This window comes from Acanthochromis polyacanthus, chromosome 20 (assembly GCF_021347895.1).
Source record: "Acanthochromis polyacanthus isolate Apoly-LR-REF ecotype Palm Island chromosome 20, KAUST_Apoly_ChrSc, whole genome shotgun sequence".
Taxonomy (NCBI): domain Eukaryota; kingdom Metazoa; phylum Chordata; class Actinopteri; family Pomacentridae; genus Acanthochromis; species Acanthochromis polyacanthus.
Window position 1 is genome coordinate 3,058,183 of NC_067132.1, and position 18,167 is coordinate 3,076,349.

General features: G+C 40.5%; 1 protein-coding gene across 2 annotated transcripts in view; it reads right to left on the reverse strand.

Moving 5' to 3' along the window:
* arhgef4 (Rho guanine nucleotide exchange factor (GEF) 4) overlaps positions 1-17,914 on the reverse strand; it is a 173,044-nt gene extending 155,130 nt beyond the window's left edge. Inside the window, exons 1-2 of one of the 2 annotated variants that reach the window (XM_051940014.1) lie at positions 17,522-17,877; positions 1,435-1,464 (exon numbers count right to left, since the gene is read on the reverse strand). Coding sequence is in view for 1 of the 2 variants with exons in the window: in XM_051940015.1 (XP_051795975.1) it covers positions 1,435-1,464; positions 17,522-17,710 (219 nt within the window). In the remaining variant the exon portion in view is untranslated. Of the gene's footprint in view, positions 1-1,434; positions 1,465-17,521 lie in introns of both variants that reach the window. The other variant, XM_051940015.1, reaches the window with a different exon arrangement.
* Positions 17,915-18,167: the final 253 nt, after the last annotated feature.

An 18,167-nucleotide genomic window follows, 5' to 3' on the forward strand; every position in this document is an offset into this window, starting at 1 on the left:
TAAAAAATACTTATAGTTTGCTGGCTGTTAGTTCCGCCATTCATTCCGCAGATTCACCTCGAATCACGGAAGCGCCTTCATCAGCGTCGCCGGCTCATTAATATTTATGTCCGTCGGATTACCAGCCAATCACGAAGTGCGTTCATCAGCCGGCTCATTAATATTTATGTACGTCTCATTAATATTTATGTTAAGGGAAAGTGCCGTATCCGTAGGCCACAGGCTACGGGTCCGTATCTGTAGACACTACCTTTCACTAATGTTGCAGTCAGACAGACAGACAGACAGACAGACTGACGTACGCCGATCATTGGCAGAGTAAGAACAAAAATGAATGACAAACCTAGAAGTGAAACCATTTTACAATGCAGCCCTGAAACATAAAAATCAAGCAAGAATAAAATAAGTCAAGCAAGTCAACAAAGTCAGAGACAAAACCGCTTGTTTCAGAAATGCTCTGAGTGGGTTATTATTCAACATAGACTAGTCCAGTCAGAATCAAAACATTTCTAACACCAATGCAATATCGGAAAAAAATACAGATATTTAACACCACTGTCAGTGCAAGTGAGAGTAAAAAGACAAGAAATCCTATCCGATGTGTCTAAAGAAAGAAATGGGTTAAAAAAAATAATGAAATACTGTTCTTGAAAGAAGAAGCTTTTTGCTGAGGTACTCTACAGATATCCATTATTGTTTTTACCACATGTTTTATCAGTATATCGATACAGCGAAAAATGAGTACTGAAACTGTTTCAAATATTCTGACACAGTATGTATTGAATAATGAATATTGTGCAGAAAACAGAAGAAATATACATGGCAAACATGAGGACAAAGGTTCTAACAGTGAAAACCCAGGGGTATAAATCTGACCATACATACATGTAGTGGGACAGGACAGATATGCAATACCTAATGTACTGTTCAATGTCGTGTATATGGCAAATTTCATACAAACTGTGACTTTCTCCATCACTGTTGCACTTCAACATGTTCTGTGTTTGAACTCCTGCATCACTGGGACTTGGTGTTCTTGTAGAGGTCCACAGTTATGACCTTGTTTTTGCTAGATGATGTGACAGATGTTTCTTAGACATCATTTCTCCAATACTGTAATCTTAGACTGAAGTTAAAAAGTGATCCGTTATAAGCTGTCTTCCATTACAATGAGCATCTACATATACGTGATTTTTAGAATGTTCTACATCCAGGGTTCAAGCGTATTTGCTCTTCTTACTCTTATATTCTAGACAAAACTGTAACAGCATCACCTTTTGGATTTAGAAGAGTCAAGGCTTTAAGCAGGCTGGTGTGTTGAACAAAACGACTGTCTTCTGGGGAGTCATCATATGCACCTATCTGTTCCTACCAGAGCAGAGTCTGTAGGATAAGCTAACAAAGAGAAAAGAACAAAGAAGAAGAGGAACTTACCCGTACAGGAGCAGACTGGTATCTGAGTTTCTGAGGAGACAAAGAGAATTAAACACCGATGAACAAAACATTTTGGTTGGATGTATAATTAACCTTTGAGTATCAAATGCTGTAATTAGTTTAGATCAGCGTTTCTCAAAGTGTGTGGCGCGCCCCCCTGGAGGGGCACAGAGGCATGACAGGGGAGACGCAAGCAACTGGGAGGAAAAGGTCCATCTATGCAGAGCTACTTAGCTGAACTATTATCTTAACGTTGGTCTGTTTGTTGTGGTGCCCAACGATACTCAAACTGCACTGGCCATTAATACCAAGTACTGACGGAAGTACACACTTGGGAGTATGGATTTCCTAGAATGCATCATTAATGTTCAATTGGAACACCAGTGTACTTGATAACATCACCACCTCAGCTCATTTCTCGATTATTCTTACCAGGGATGTCACACATACAGCCCAAGGGTCAAAACCTGCCGCCAGATGGTCCGTTTCATCCAGCGGGACAACTTTACAAAGGGTAAAGATTACAGAGAAGACATTAACTGTAAATTGTAAATTTGTAAAACTGTAAATTTTAAATAATTTCTTGACCATGGCAAGATGTTTTGATCATCAGGTAAAATACTAGATTGTTCAACTCCAGATAGCTGTGACTAAACGTTTTGTGCCTTTGTAGATACACTGTGATCTGTCAGCTTCAATGCACATGTGCCAAAGATCAACTGAGGTGTAATACTGTTGAAACTGAACTTATTTTTCTTAAGAAATTCCAGGATGATCATAATGTTTTGTAAAAAGCTAGTTCATTAAATGTGATCATTTTCAGAGTGTACATTTTTGAACAACAAACACAGAAGTTTTTGTTCCTCTGAAGAGGGGCCTGACAGAAAAAGTTTGAGAACGACCATGTTAGCTAATTAGACCCTCCAGAAAAACGCGAGCTAAAATCCTTGATTATGCGAATAAGTATGTGGGGTTTTTATGCCATTTTATGTGGGGAAATTGCGGAAAGTTGCAAAGTATGCGAATAGTTGTGAAATATGCAAAAATATGCGCGATTCACCTGCCGTCTGGTCGCTGAGTGATGTGTCCTCTAATCAGACACTGGGACTGCTGTGGGGTTACTGGACTGACAGCCTGTGCTCTGGGAGGGGGAGAAGCTCACAGCAGCACCTGCTGCTTGTTGAGGACAGTAACTGCAGAATGATCCCAGTTTTCCTGTCAGCCTCCAAAACGGCAGAAAAAGTCGCTAGATTTGTCGCTAGTCGCTTTTGACAAAAAAAAGTCGCAGGACGCTTTGGAAAGTCGCTAGATTTAGCAAGAAAGTCGCTAAGTTGGCAACACTGGCACCGCGCTCTGCATCAGCTCGTGCTTCTAGTGTGTGTGTGAATGTGTGTGTGAATGCGCGAACTGATGACGTCAGGCCGGGCGTCACATAAAAACTCACAACTCCATTTATATCAGTTATAGTTTTCTCATTTTATGCGGAAATTGTGAAATCAAGCGGGACCCGCATATTTCTCTTTTTTCGTGGAAATGTGAGATTCTTGTGGGAATTATGCACTGTTTTGCGGGGATTATGCGGCCTTTTGGGAAATAATTGACCCCCGCATAATCAGCGGCATTTTGGTGATTAATGCGGGAATTCATGCGATCGCATAATCGCGTTTTCGTGGAGGGTCTAGCTAATGCTGTTGAAAGGTTCATTGATGATTAGAAAACCCTTATGCAGTTATGTTAGCACATGGATAAAAGTGGGAGTTTTCATGGAAAACATGAAACTGTCTGGGTGACCCCAAACTTTTGAACAGTAGTGTATGTTTTTCTGTGTCTAATTTGAGTCTGTCTGTGTAGCAGACAGACGCAAACATGTAGTAGTATAAAAGGAACTGCATCACCTCCACTATCTGCTTTCAAAAGCCTCGTTGGTTTAGGAACACAGACATGAAAAGCATGAATTGGCCCTAAGAGTTCTCATAGCTCACTGAGATTAAATCAAGCAAACTAGCCTCAGAGATGTGCTACAACTCTAATTTGCCAAAATACATGGCCACTTGGTGTTCAGTTTTTTTTTATGATTTATGGTATCAATACTGTGTTTTGTTACACTAAGTACATTTCTGAGTTCTCTCTACTTGTAGCTATGGTTCTGCTGTTTCCACGCAGGTACAGTAAAAAAAACAAAAAAAAAAAAACTAACCTACAGTGAGGAAAAATGTGATAGGAGTTTTAAAAAAAACACCCAGAAACTGTTTGGAGTTCATTTCTATTTACTGAAGTCCAAAGATTATGAAGAGCATCATCAACTTAAGGTAGAACATTTTCAGTCACATGGACAATGGCTCTTTGAACAGCAGTGTCCTTCAGTCATCCATCTGGATCAAGACCAAAGTATTGCCATAACTTTTAGAAAGACTTTGTAATATAATCAAGCTTTTTAGTTTGAGATTCATTAGTTTAAACTTAAAAAGCTTATGGGTCATTCCATATCATTTCAACCAGTGGTCCCCACCTGACCCTCTCAGATTTTGCTAAGTTTTTACATACATTTAGTACATTATATATGATGGGAAAATCCAAAATTTGAATGCTTTATTGTCATTAGTTTCAAAGTTATGGCCATTTGAAGTAGGTAGGGGGTACCCTAAAATTGCGGCCAAAATTAAGACTTGAAATTTTCGACCATTTTCAGACTTCTATAACTTCTGAACAACAAAAGATAGAGATCTGAAATTTTCAGAATCATTTCACAGTGACCTAGTCTCTCTCATCCAAATTTGAAAGCTCAGAAACCAGTTTTATTTGTTGTTACATATCATCTTCCTGCTCCTTATTCTGAGTTTTTATCTCAATTCTCAGACTTTTTATCTGAATTAGCTCAGTTCAGACAAAGTTATAATTGTGGGTGACTTTAACATTCATGTTGACATAGACAGCGACAGCCTTACAACAGCTTTTAATTCATTATTAGACTCAATTGGATTTTCTCAACATGTAAATAAACCAACTCATAGTTTTAATCACACTCTTGACCTTGTCCTGACTTATGGCATAGAAATTGAAGAGTTAACAGTATTTCCCCAGAACCCTCTTCTTTCTGACCATTTTATGATAACATTTCAATTTAAAGTAAAGGATTGTTTAGCAGCTGAGGACAAATATCATTACAGTAGGTGTTTGTCTGACAATTCAGTATCTAAATTTAAGGAAATAATACCCTCACTGTTTACTTCAGCAACATTTACTGATAAATCAGAAGGCAGATATTATAATTTTACCCCCACAGAAGTGGATTATTATGTTAATAATGCTTCAGCCTCACTGCGTACAACTCTTGATAGTGTTGCACCTGTAAAAAAGAAAGTTCTATCTCAGAGAAGAGTTGCTCCTTGGTATAATTCCCAGCTGCGGACTTTAAAGCAGGCATCCCGAAAGCTGGAAAGAAAGTGGTATTCCACTAATTCAGAGGAAGTGTATGTGGCTTGGAAAAATAGTCTAGTAATCTATAAAAAAAGCTCTTCGTAATGCCAGGACAACTTATTATTCATCTTTAATAGAGGAGAACAAGAACAACCCCAGGTTTCTCTTTAGCACTGTAGCCAGGCTGACAAAGAGTCAGAGCTCTGTTGAACCTTGTATTCCTTTAGCTTTAACCAGTAACGACTTCATGAGCTTCTTTACACATAAAATACTTATGATTAGAGATAAAATTAATCTGGCCCTTCCTACAAATGTCACAGATGCTTTTGAATTGGCTGTTAGACCTGATGAATCTTTAGAATTCTTCACTCCTATATGTCTCTCTGAACTAATTTCAACAGTTTCTACATCCAAACCATCAACATGTCTTCTAGATCCTATCCCAACTAGACTCTTCAAGGAGATTTTACCTTTAATTAATTCTTCAATGTTAGATCTGATTAATCTCTCTCTAGTAACAGGCTATGTACCACAGGCTTTTAAGGTCGTTGTCAAACCTTTGCTTAAAAAGCCCACTTTAGATCCAGATGTGTTAGCTAACTATAGACCGATATCCAACCTACCATTTCTCTCTAAAATTCTGGAAAGAACAGTTGCAAATCAATTATGTGAACACTTACAAAGGAATAATTTGTTTGAAATGTTTCAGTCAGGCTTCAGAGTGCATCATAGCACAGAAACAGCTCTGGTGAAAGTTACTAATGACCTTCTCATAGCATCAGATAATGGACTAGTCTCTATACTTGTTTTATTAGATCTTAGTGCAGCGTTTGACACAATCGACCACAATATTTTATTACAGCGTCTAGAACATTCAATTGGCATTAAAGGGACAGCACTGGACTGGTTTAAATCCTACTTATCAGATAGGTTCCAGTTTGTGCATGTCAACAATAACTCTTCTGAGCATACTAAAGTTAATCATGGAGTTCCTCAGGGTTCTGTCTTAGGACCGATACTTTCCACATTATACATGCTTCCTTTAGGCAATATTATTAGGAAGCATTGTATTAACTTCCATTGTTATGCAGATGACACACAATTGTATTTATCTATGAAGCCAGATGAAACTGATCAGTTAGCTAGACTGCAAGATTGTCTTAAGGACATTAAAACCTGGATGACTTAACTTCCTACTGCTAAATTCAGACAAAACTGAAGTCATTGTATTTGGCCCCAAACATCTTAGAAACTCGCTTTCAAAGCAAATAGTTACTCTGGATGGCATCACATTGGCCTCCAGTACTACTGTGAGGAATCTTGGAGTTATTTTTGACCAGGACATGTCCTTTAACTCACACATGAAGCAAGTCTGTAAGACTTCCTTTTTTCACCTGCGTAATATTGTAAAAATCAGGAACTTTCTGTCTCAGAGTGATGCAGAAAAATTAGTTCATGCTTTTGTTACTTCCAGGCTTGACTATTGCAATTCCTTATTATCGGGTTGTCCAAATAGCTCTCTTAAACATCTACAGTTGATCCAAAACGCTGCTGCGAGAGTACTGACAGGAGTTAGCAAAAGAGATCATATTTCCCCTATACTTGCTTCTCTTCACTGGCTTCCTGTTAAATCGAGAATAGAATTTAAAATCCTTCTTCTGACATATAAAGCTCTTAATAACCAATCTCCATCATATCTTAAAGATCTGATAGTACCATATTATCCTAGTAGAACTCTTCGCTCTTGTCAGGGCTGTGGAGTATGAAGAACCCAAATGCAGACACACTAGACAGTCGGCCTTAATTTATGAAAATAGATTTATTAAAGAAAACAACGACTAACTGAAAACAAGACTGAGATGGCTTCTATAACAAAACAACAGCAAACTACAGAACAAAGGAAAATACTCACAACCAAGAACAAACTAACTGAAGGCCAAATGAGAATCATTGAGTCCAGAATGCGATCTGTAAACGGGGGAAAACGGTGTAATCCTGTGAGCGAAAAATCCAGGGGAAAGGAGGGAGCAGAGACAGGAACGAGGTAAGTCCAAGTCCGAGATGAGCCAGCGACCACTGAGCACAATGGCCGGGCTTAAATACAGAGGGGGAACACAGGTGAAATGAATCTGAACTGATTGTGTCAGGTGAGCAATCAGTGACCAAGAACAAAGGAAGCAGAAAGCAACAGACAGAGGGAGACAGAGAGACCAGACACACTGAAGGAAAAACAGGGAAAGGTATCAACAAATGCAGAATCCTGACAGCTCTCAAACTGCAGGCTTACTTGTTGTTCCTAGAATTTCTAAAAGTAGAATGGGAGGCAGAGCCTTCAGTTATCAGGCGCCTCTCCTGTGGAACCTGCTCCCAGTTTGGGTTCGGGAGGCAGATACCCTCTCTATTTTTAAGACCAGGCTTAAGACGTTCCTTTTTGACAAATCTTATAGTTGGGGCTGACTGGGTGACCCGGCTTGTGTCTTCATTTGCACAGCTGACTCCCTCTTGGACGTCCCTTCGTTCTGCCTCTGGTCATGCTGCTATAGGCCTATAGGCTGCTGGGGGACTTTTCTTGACGCACTGAGCCCTTCTCTATCTACCTTTACATTTAATATGTATATCGTTATTACAGTACATTCACTCTGTTTCCCCCTGTGCTATTTCTCCGAGTGTCCCTGGTCCCAGAGCTGGATGCTTCAGATCTGCGGTCGATGTTCCACCAGCTGGTCCAGTCTCCACCATGTCCACTGTGGGATGCTGCTGCTGACCTTCCTCCAGCCCTCTGCTTCCAACTCCCCTTTTCCACCAGTCAACTCTGCATCACCTTCACTATACTTGTTATGCTAACTTACATACTGTTTGAATTTTACTGCTAGCTATATATGGAGTATGTTTAATGTCAGAGCCGTACATCATAAGAGTAAACTATGAGTCAGTTTTCAATGTTAGCTTATACTTTGTCTGTGTCACATATCCTGTCATGCATGTATCCAAATGTGTGTTGTGTTTTCCTTGCTCTCCCACCCCTCCCTCTTCTCCCATCCCTCCCCCTTGCCCTCCTCTGTCCCTCCCAACCCGCCCGGCCAGCAGGCAGATGGGTCCCCCCTATACAGAGCCGGGTTCTGCTCGAGGTTTCTTCCCTGTTAAAAGGGTGTTTTCCTTGCCACTGTCGCCTTTGGGCTTGCTCTGGGGGTCAGGCATTTGGGTTCTGTAAAGCGTCTTGAGACGATTTGACTGTATATAAATATTTGACGCTATATAAATAAAATTGAATTGAATTGAATTGAACCTAGCCTAGCCACGCTAGACCCCATGTTCTGAAGGCACAAGGGTCTAGGCACACTCGACAGCAATTGGGTAGGTATACAACCAGGTATACAACCAATCAACGCAACGAATAGGCTGACGTAGTTCCTAGAGCACCGGCGGATTGTGACTAAGTCCCATTAGCTTCCCAACTAGCGGAGCCAACTGGTATATTAAGGATTTGTCATATCCCGTCGGCATAAGTCCAAATACGTCTTTCTTGTCAATGAAACACTTCAGTGCCGTCCTTTGTTTATCTTTCAAGTTGAATTTTAGCTTCAAATCTTTAAGGGCTGTGGCCAAGGCCGAGTCGAAAGATAACTGTTTATTGTGTGCCTTTTGTTTCTGTCAGAATCGTCGCGCCTCTGTCGTCACTTCGTTACGCCCGCCTTCTGACTCTACACTTCATGGTGATTGGTCCGGCCAGTTTTAGGAGAATCCAGCCTCGAGCCTTATGGAGGGTAACTAGACTCACCCTGGCAGAGAATTAAATTCGTTGCCGTGGGTTGTCTAGCGCGGCTAGGCTAACAGTGACCTATAGTCCTCAGAAATGTGAAAAATATTTACTTTATATTTATAATTGCATGTTACAGAGAATGACAAAGTTGCAATTTTATCCATCACGAACTGCTAAACTGCTACATTTGGCCACCCATTACACAAAAACTAATCATCATATCCATTAGAGATTTTATGTGGTATAATTTGGCTATCTAAGGATTGGATCTGTATAAAATGAAAGTGCTATGGTATGTAATGCATGAAATATGAACAGCCAAAAATCAAAAATATCTGTCCGACCTTCGGATTCAAAGGTCAATATCAGCATGTTGGATAGGTGGTATCAAAAAATAAAAGACATCATGTGAAGTTACAGGAATTTCCCTAAATTTTGACACCAAGCACAACTTGCTTCTATAAACCCTTCTATGGTTAATGTTCAAACTAAATCTCAAAGATAACTGTACATGCTGCATGTCTCTCAATGTCCATAGACTGAATCTTGGAATCCAGCACAAAGTCAGACAATCTGGTTTGATGTGACAGACCATACCATCAGAGAGCAGCCTGCAGGTTGATTCAAGCCCAGACTTTGCTTTTTTGCCCAGTCAGTGCTGCAAAGACGAGTACATGATCTAAGTCTTAGAACATTTTGCACCTTAGGCAATGGCCTTCTCAGTCTGACAATGCATGGACATGAAGTAAAGAGTTAGAGGTATGTGGTGGTCTATTTGGCAAGAACTATGCAATCTGCTTGGATTTTCACTTTTTAAAAAAAAAAAAAAGTCAATTTCTTTGGCTCTGACCAGTTATCTAGTGGTCTGTCTGAAAATAATTCTATAATCAAATAGATAAAAGGCATCTAAGTTAGATGTATCCCTGATTAATTGATGGTCTGGTCCAGAATGATTGACAGGTTGAAAGGTTTCATTCACCACTGAACTGTTGTTGTAGATTCTTCTGACACTTTGACAGAATCCATATAAATTTAAAAATGAATCAGAAGTTAACATACCACTGTGAAAATTGAGCCATCTCTGGAACTCTGTAGCTCTGGCATATTTTACAGTACAGGCACAAGGCTTTGAGTGTTGTCTGTCTGAATCTGTGTTGTGATATCTTTTACATTTTTTACACAGTCGCAGTTTCACTTCGGATTTTTGATTTTCTTTTTTGATTTTCCGTTCAGCTAGAGCAAAATTTCAACCAGTTAAACTTCTACTCTATATAGACAATTGATACTAAAAAATGAAGGCATTTCTGTTGCCTTTCATCAGTGTGACTCTCACTGTTGTAGGACTTAAAGCTTTTCATGAACTACCTCCGAGCACAGAGTGTATCGACCAAAACTCTCGTTGACTCCCATTATATCTGTGCTCTTGTCAGGTGAAAACTAGAAAGGGTGAGTCTCTTTAACCTGCCACCAAATCTACATGATACACAGTACGGCCATGACAATACAGCAGTGTGTTCAAAACAAGAAGTTCAAAACAAGAAGCTTCACAGATTCTTTCAGTATAACTTAGTTTTTGAGCTGTGACCATTTGTTCGAGAATGTAGATCCTGATGTTTGCCCTGTGTCACCTGTTTTCATTGGACCCAAACTCTGTCTTCTTGCCCTCACAGCTAATTGGTTGATTGAAATCGTTCTTTCTCAGTTTCACGTCAAACATGGCTGCCTTTATCAGCAAAGTATAATGTTATAATGGTTCTATCAGAGGACATATCTAATAGCAGCTTCAAGGCAAATCAGCACAGCTAGCACTGATAATATTAACATAGTCTTGAGAAATGTTCTAACATGTTCTAGCATGTTCTACCATGCCCCAGACTAACATCTAAGTCATAAAGTGTTCAGTGGCTCCATATCGGTTGGGTTCAACTTCTAAAGAAGAATCTCTCCCAGTGCTTTAAAGATCTATAGTGTATATCATTTTCTTTCTTTAAAAGGAAAAAGACTTTAACAAGGTCAACAGAAGGAAGTTCACATATGTGGGCACTTCAAAGTAAAAGCCTTCAGTTTGCTTTAAAGTTTTAGCTTGGAAAATCCAAACTGAATCTCCATGTAATCTCCTATCTCCATGTTAGGAGATACAGGAGTGTCAGTTTGGCATTGTGCGAATTGAATCGCGTTTCCCTCCCGGTCCAGTTTGGTATGACCAATTATAGCACGGGAGGCGGGAGTTAATGCTGCGTCATCTTCAGCGCCTGGATTACCCATAAAGATGATGCCGGAGGAGGAGGAGGAGGAGGAGGAGGAGGAGGAGGAGGGCCAAAGCGAATCTTTTTGTGGTCTCTTGGCATTTTGGATGGCGTTAGTCGTTGCCTCTTTTCACTTGACATTTCCGACGATGAGGAGGCAGTGGATGGCTCGTTACTTTCGCCTTCTTGCCATTGTTTGTACAGAGGAAAATCCCGTTCCAAACGTGTGAGTAAATTTAGGCAACTTTTACACATACGCAGTGTTTCCCCTGGGTTGAAATGGCTGTGAGGCGGTGGGGTGTAGGCAAGGGCCAACAGGGGGGGGCGCGGTTTGTCCCGGGCAGATGAGCGGCGGCAGGTGTTAGCCCCCCGTGTTAGCGGGGGAGACCGGGGGACAGCAGCCGGTGGACCCGCAGAGTTATAAATGACAGCTCCGGTGGCTTGGTGCTTTCCGTTTTTTGGGCGCGGACCAGTGAGGCGGCAATTTCAGCAAAATTGTAGTGAGGCGGTGGCCTATACCAGCGAGGCGGTCCGCCTCGTCGGTCATATAGGAGGGGAAACACTGCATACGCACTGACTTGGTTTGGCTCCAATTTAAAGTTATTCCTAACACCGCTAATCGTTCGGAAGGAGTCTTTTGTTGTGTAGCCTTTTCAAAAATAAGTGTTGTACTTGAGAGTACCCCATGTATTCACAGATTTTTGTGACAAAAACGGCAGTAATCATTCACCGCGATGCTTTCTTGGCTGCATGCCATTGTTGTTTGGACTACATGGACTCCAAGGTCGATTTGTTTGTGCGTCACATCCGTGTTACGCTGATTGATTCTTTCTCGTTCAAGCTGCATTCGTTAGCCCCTCCTTTTTGAAATCGTCTCCTGTCATCACAATGCCAGACTGCCTTTATTTGTATTGATATGAATACATAAATAAAGTCAGTCTGAATTTTCCAGGCAATTAAAGTGTTAACAGGATACATTGTTGTTTAGTACACTATTAAAGTAAAAGGTCTGAAATGTTATAAAAGGCTTCCCAGCAAGTCTGAAAATATGCTGGCTTTTCAAAATAAACACTGTGTCTCTTGGCTTTCCCTTGTACTAGACTCCTACCCTTGTATCTATATGAAAGTTAGTGTCCAGATGCTGTTGGGTATGCTCTGCTATGGCTTTGTCTTTATGTTTTCTTTTTGTTACTATTTCACTTCTGCAACACCACTTTATCAGGTAGACTATCATATAGCTGTAGCATACTTCGGAACACTGGAAAACTTGCTACCAACAAGTTATAGAACTTTTTCATGCGGTTAAGAAGCAGCCAGCTGAGAAAAACCCTGAGAAAAATAACGACTATGGTGATGCAGCAAGGAAACAGAAATAAAAAGCATTGCATACAGGCTAAGAACTCATCCCAGTGTCCATCTCGCTACCGTCCTGTCCCTGGAAAACAAGTTAGACGATGTGAGGGGTCGAATCTGGTATCAGCGGGACATGTGGAACTGTAGCATCATCTACCTGACCAGCACATGGCACATGGTCCTCTGGTGCCAGACCAAACCTTGCGTCCATCTGTCTATTTCTGCATTCCAGCCAAAGGTGGCTGAGTTTGTTTACTTATAAATACGAGCTTGTGTAACCAAAACACCAAACCCTCTCAGACTCCTGCTGGCCATGTACAGAGCATTTAACCATCTTACCCCATTAATTCACCTCAGTCATTGTTACAACAGTCTACATCCCTCCACAAGCCAACACCAACAGTGCATTATCAGAGTTACGAGGCATGCTGAGTCACCACCAAAAATTAGGATACTGCCCTTATCATGCCAGAGGATTTTAATAAGGCAAACCTCAAACATGTGCTTCACCAGAGGTCACAGCATTCTGAACCAGTACCATACACCATCTAGAGTGGACTACAAAACAGTTTCTCTGTCTCCACTCTGCAAATCAGACACACCATTCAACCTCTCCTTGAGTCAGCCTGTGGTCCCCACATGCCTAAAAAAGAGCCATCATTGTTCCTGTAACAAAGAAATCCTCTCAAACCTGCTTAAATGACTCCCCAGTAGCGCTCACCTCTGAAGTAATGAAGTGTTTTGACCAATCAGGATGCACATCTATTCCTCGTTCCCTCAGTCTATTGATCCACTTCAGTTTGCCAAACAAAGTCACAAATAATACCATCTCTCAGGTTCTGCCCACCACCCTCACTCATCTGGGCAGGTGGAGAGGGGACTATGACTAGATCCCTGTTGAGTAATTTCAGCTCAGTCTTTATTATCACTGTCACCACCAAACCTGACTCCAAACTGTCCAGTCTGGGTCTGAGCACCTCCCTGTGTGACTGGATTCTGGTTTTCCTGTCCATGAGATGGCCAGACCCAGATGGTCTAGGTGGACAGACACACTTCCAGCCCCCGGAGCCTGAACACTGGAGCCCCCAGGGGTGAGTCTTCAGCCCTCTGCTCTTGCCCGTCTACACACGACTCTAACACCACTGCAAAATCATCAGATGCCATGATCATGGTCATGGTCATTAACAGTGATGAGCTGAAGTACAAGGAGGAGGCTGACAGTCTGACAAACTGAACATCAGCAAAACCAAAGAGCTGATGGTGGACTCTGGGAGAACGCCCCAGATGAGTTACACTCCACTGAGAATAAACAGATCACTTGTGGAGAAGGAGTGCAGCTTTAAGTACCTGGGAGTGCACATCTCTGCAAATTCAATTTTTACCACAACACATCCAATTCTGGATGTCTTGATAGAAAAGTCAGAGGTTGATCCAACTGTTCCACTGAATAAGAACAACTAGACAGTCTCAACACATCTGTCATGTTGTTTGTGTGGAATCAGCAGTCAAAAAAAAAAAAAAAAATACAAGTAGACCACTAGTTCAGAACTGTGGTGAGATCTGGGGAAGAGTGCATAAAACTCTTTCTAGATTAATAGGCATCCTATCACCACACTTCTAAGGCTGCGTGTAAACCTCATTCTGTTTTATAAATCTCAGTCATTGTTCAGATGGGTGCATGTGCACAGGCTTAGCTGCCACTCCAATAGTCCTCCAGAAGTGGATGTAGAAACACTGTTACATAAGATCCTTACACACAGTGGTGGATATTTATAGCTTCTGGACCACTTCTTCATCACATGTACATATAAACCATTGCTGCATTAATATCCCAGTCATCATCGTTAAATGTCAGAAGGAGGATCGGGGATTCATCTGTAGAGCCTGTTCTGAAGCAGACTTTGGAGGGCGGCCATGATGGTTGTGTTCAAATCACATGGAAATAAAACAATGATACAAATCCTCATTACCCATAAATCATTTAAAATCAAATTCATGAATACATCTCAGAGGTACATTTTACCAAAGATATGTAGACTGCAAAATACAAATAAGATGAACAAAATAATATTACATTGGTACACTTTGAAGGCTTTCAAATGGGCCTCTGAACTCTGTATTCTGCTTTCACAAACAAAGCAAGTAAATACAATGAGAAAATTTGATGATTGTTATTTATACTCAGACATTTCACTTTAATACCTCAACAGTGAAAAGTAAATTTACTTGTTCAAAGGACAAGTTTCTTTTCTATTTAAAAGTGTAGAAGAGTAGTAGTTTAGAAGAGAACTGGTAGAAAGACAGTTTTTCTAATACAGTTGTCCCTTGTCACTTTTTGCGGTCTCACTGTATTGCAGATCTATAAATTCGATGTATCTAATTTTGTATTGCGCATTTTTTGCTATATCGCAGGATTCTGTGGTATGCAGTGATCTCTCGTCTATCATGGGGGTAACGTTCCAGACCAGGATAGACAGAGGAAAATCTGCGAAGTAGCGACCATATTTATTTATTACAGTGGTCTGGCTGCACCACATTATCATTCTGCTGTAGGAGGAAAGACACTTGAGTTTGTTGGTACTTCTTTTAACCAACCACGGCCATTGTAGGTGGGGGTAAGCAAAGGATGAACTTTGGTGTTCACTTAAAATAGTGACGACGGTAATCATTGTGGTGGTATATTTGCATGCAGGGAGATAAGCACTGAATTAAAACAAGCACATCACAATCTTTGATTTTCTGTCCATTAGTTTGCTGCCTTGAGGTTGCTGTTGGTTCCAGTGGCGTAACACACAGATTACACCAACAACCTCCATCCAGTGCATCGGAAAAGGCAGCATCAACCACTCATGAAAGAAAACTATTGAAAAAATATCACTTTGACTGCAGGTAAGAACCATGTGTCAGATTTTAGTGCTGCATGAATCTCTTCAAAATGGCAACTTTTTCCACTGAGAACTGGGGTCGCAGCTTCAACATAATCCCATCTGTGGCTGGAGAGATGCATTTGGTTTTTCACCACCATCGCATGAATCTCACAAAGGTCTGACTCTAGACTGTTCGTGTTTCAATTAATTGTGATGTCTTAGGTTATCTCAGATAGGAGTCATTTTTTGGTAAAAGATTCTTTGTGATGGTCATATTCAAATCTTTTCACCAAGTCATCAGCCAAATAGCAAGCCATAAGACAGGCGACTCAAAAGACCACCTTTCTCCACGGACAGACCATATTTGAATAGAAGACTTTAAAACTACGTAGATATTTGTCTTTTGTTTCCTGTGCCTTCTGTACTCTCTGACAACAAAATTAACAAGGCCACTACTGGTTGTCCTTGAACAGTTTCATCTAATCCACTTATCAACAGCACACACACATTAACAGCTAGACTCAAAAGTTTTAACCAAAAATAAACCAAGTGTTCACGGATTCAAAATTAAAATCAATAACTTGAAGTTATACTTTTCAATTTCATAGTGCAAATTATCTACTATTGAGGTAGTTTTAGTCTCATTAAAATACACTAAGGATAAACCTGGTGTTTGGGAAACGGGGAAGTATTAAAAGAAGCCAAAGGACTAAAACTAGATGAACGTTGATGAGTCTTTTCAATAAAATACTTAAACTTTTTCTGCTGTTACTTTTTCAAGCTTATGTCTGCAAGTTGTGTGTTTAAATATTGTAAAATATTATATCTATCTAGATATCTATCTATCTAGATAGATAGATAGATAGATAGATAGATAGATAGATAGATAGATAGATAGATAGATAGATAGATAGATAGACCTGTTCAAAAGTTTGGGGTCAACCAGGCAATTCCATGTTTTCCATGAAAACTCCCACTTTTATCCATGTGCTAACATAACTGAACAAGGGTTTTCTAATCATCAATGAGCCTTTCAGCACCATTAGCTAACACAATGTAGCATTAGAACACAGGAGTGATGGTTGCTGGAAATGTTCCTCTGTACCCCTATGGAGATATTCCATTAAAAATCAGCCGTTTACAGCTACAGTAGTCATTTACCACATTAACAATGTCTACACTGGATTTAGCATTCATTTAATGTTATCTTCATAGAAGAAAAACTGCTTTTCTTTCAAAAAAGGACATTTCTAAGCAACCTCAAAGTTTTTGAACAGTAGTGTATCGTTAATAGTTTGACTGTATTTTCTAAGCATTTTACTACAACTTAGGCATGAAATAGAACAATAAAACTTTCAGTTACTGATTTTAATTTTTAATCATTGATCAAGGAACTTGCCTTAAATGTTTATTTTTGCTCAAAACTGCCAAAAATGAGATTGAGTCTAGCTGTTAATGTGTGTGTGCTGTTGATCAGTGGATTAGATGGAACTGTTATAATTTAGAGACCTTTTGCATCATAGTTGACATTTTTGCTGTTTCCAGGCCTAAAATCAACATCGTCACCTATAACCAAACACCACGACATTTTTACAGAAAGATTCTTCTAAATATTATATATATAATTGAGTAAAATTTAAATTTAAAGCTACTTATAAAGATATTGCAGTAAACCTGTTGACTATTTTATATTAAATAAGTCAGAAAGCCTTGGAGTCTGGCCAGTCTTTTCTTCAGGAGGAAATGACATCATGTGGAGCAGGTCATGTGATCTGGAATTAACACACTTCCTTCAGAGGTGGTTTTGTAATGGGGAACTTAGTTGAAATTGATTTCTCAGACACAGATACAATTTGTTATTTTCCATATAAAATTTGATCTCTTGCCAGAAAAGAAATATCTGTCATGATTGTCTCAATTTAATAAAAACAGCATTATTGTTTAGCTAATTAGAAGATGGCTGTTATTAAATTTGGACAGTTATTTAGTTGACATTATAGTGATATCCAGTCACTTTTTATTATGTGATTGTTTCCATAATAAATAAGTATGGAATTTGTAAAGACATGATCATAATGAACATTAAAAACATTAGTTTTTACTTTCAATAACATTGTATGTAAGATATATCCCATGGACAGGTATAGACTGAGCCTGGCTGTGCTGTGGTAGGTGTGCTGGATAGGACTGTTGTTCTTAGATTCTGTCATTTCTAGTGTAGATGCTGACTGCTTCAGCTGTCAGGACTTCATTCATTCAACAAAACGTGAAACTTGTGCAACAGGTCGATGGCTGATCCCAGAGCAGCTCATCTGACTGACAGCTGTTCGACCATAGGACCAGTAGAACCAAACGTGCTCTACAGTGATCAGGAGGACGTCTTCCTTCACCTCCACTACACTACTTCAAATTCCACTACCGAAACTGTAGGGAAAAGCTCTCACCTGGTACCATCTGAGCAGCGCCCAGCAGAGCAGGTGGGCCGCCAGGCTGAACTTGGCGGTCCGGTACCTCTCCGTCAGACCGGACAGAACCGGGAGCCGCTCCGACCGTCCCCCGCTGCTCGACGGCTCTCTGCGGGCTGAGGAGCTGCTCCTGGCGGCCGTGTCTCTGCTGCTGCCCGGCCTGTCCATCCTGTTCTCCTCCGGGAAAGTTCGCAGCTCGCCTAGAAGTTCCTCAGAGCTGTGCTGGAGCGCTGGAGTGAATAAATGCCTCCCATACAGTCCAGCTTTCCCATCCAGCACCGGACGGTAACGATGCCAGAGGAGACACCGACTCTCAGACTGGATCCAGGAACACTTGATCCATTAAACGCACTTGGTTTATGAATTTGAAGATTCCACAACCCATTTAAACCCTCGTTAATCACAGGCTGCCTGTGGTTGATCTCAGTGCTGACTTACAGCGCCCCCTGCTGGCAGAGACATTTAATACGTTTACATCCACAACATCCATAATGAACTACCCTGGTACATTTACACCATGTGTTCCTGCATCCTACAAGTCTGCTGCTTAACCTTTAAAACTCATTTTAGTCCTTTTCCACATTCAGTTCAGCAGACCAGTAAAACCACAGCATAATAGCCTACA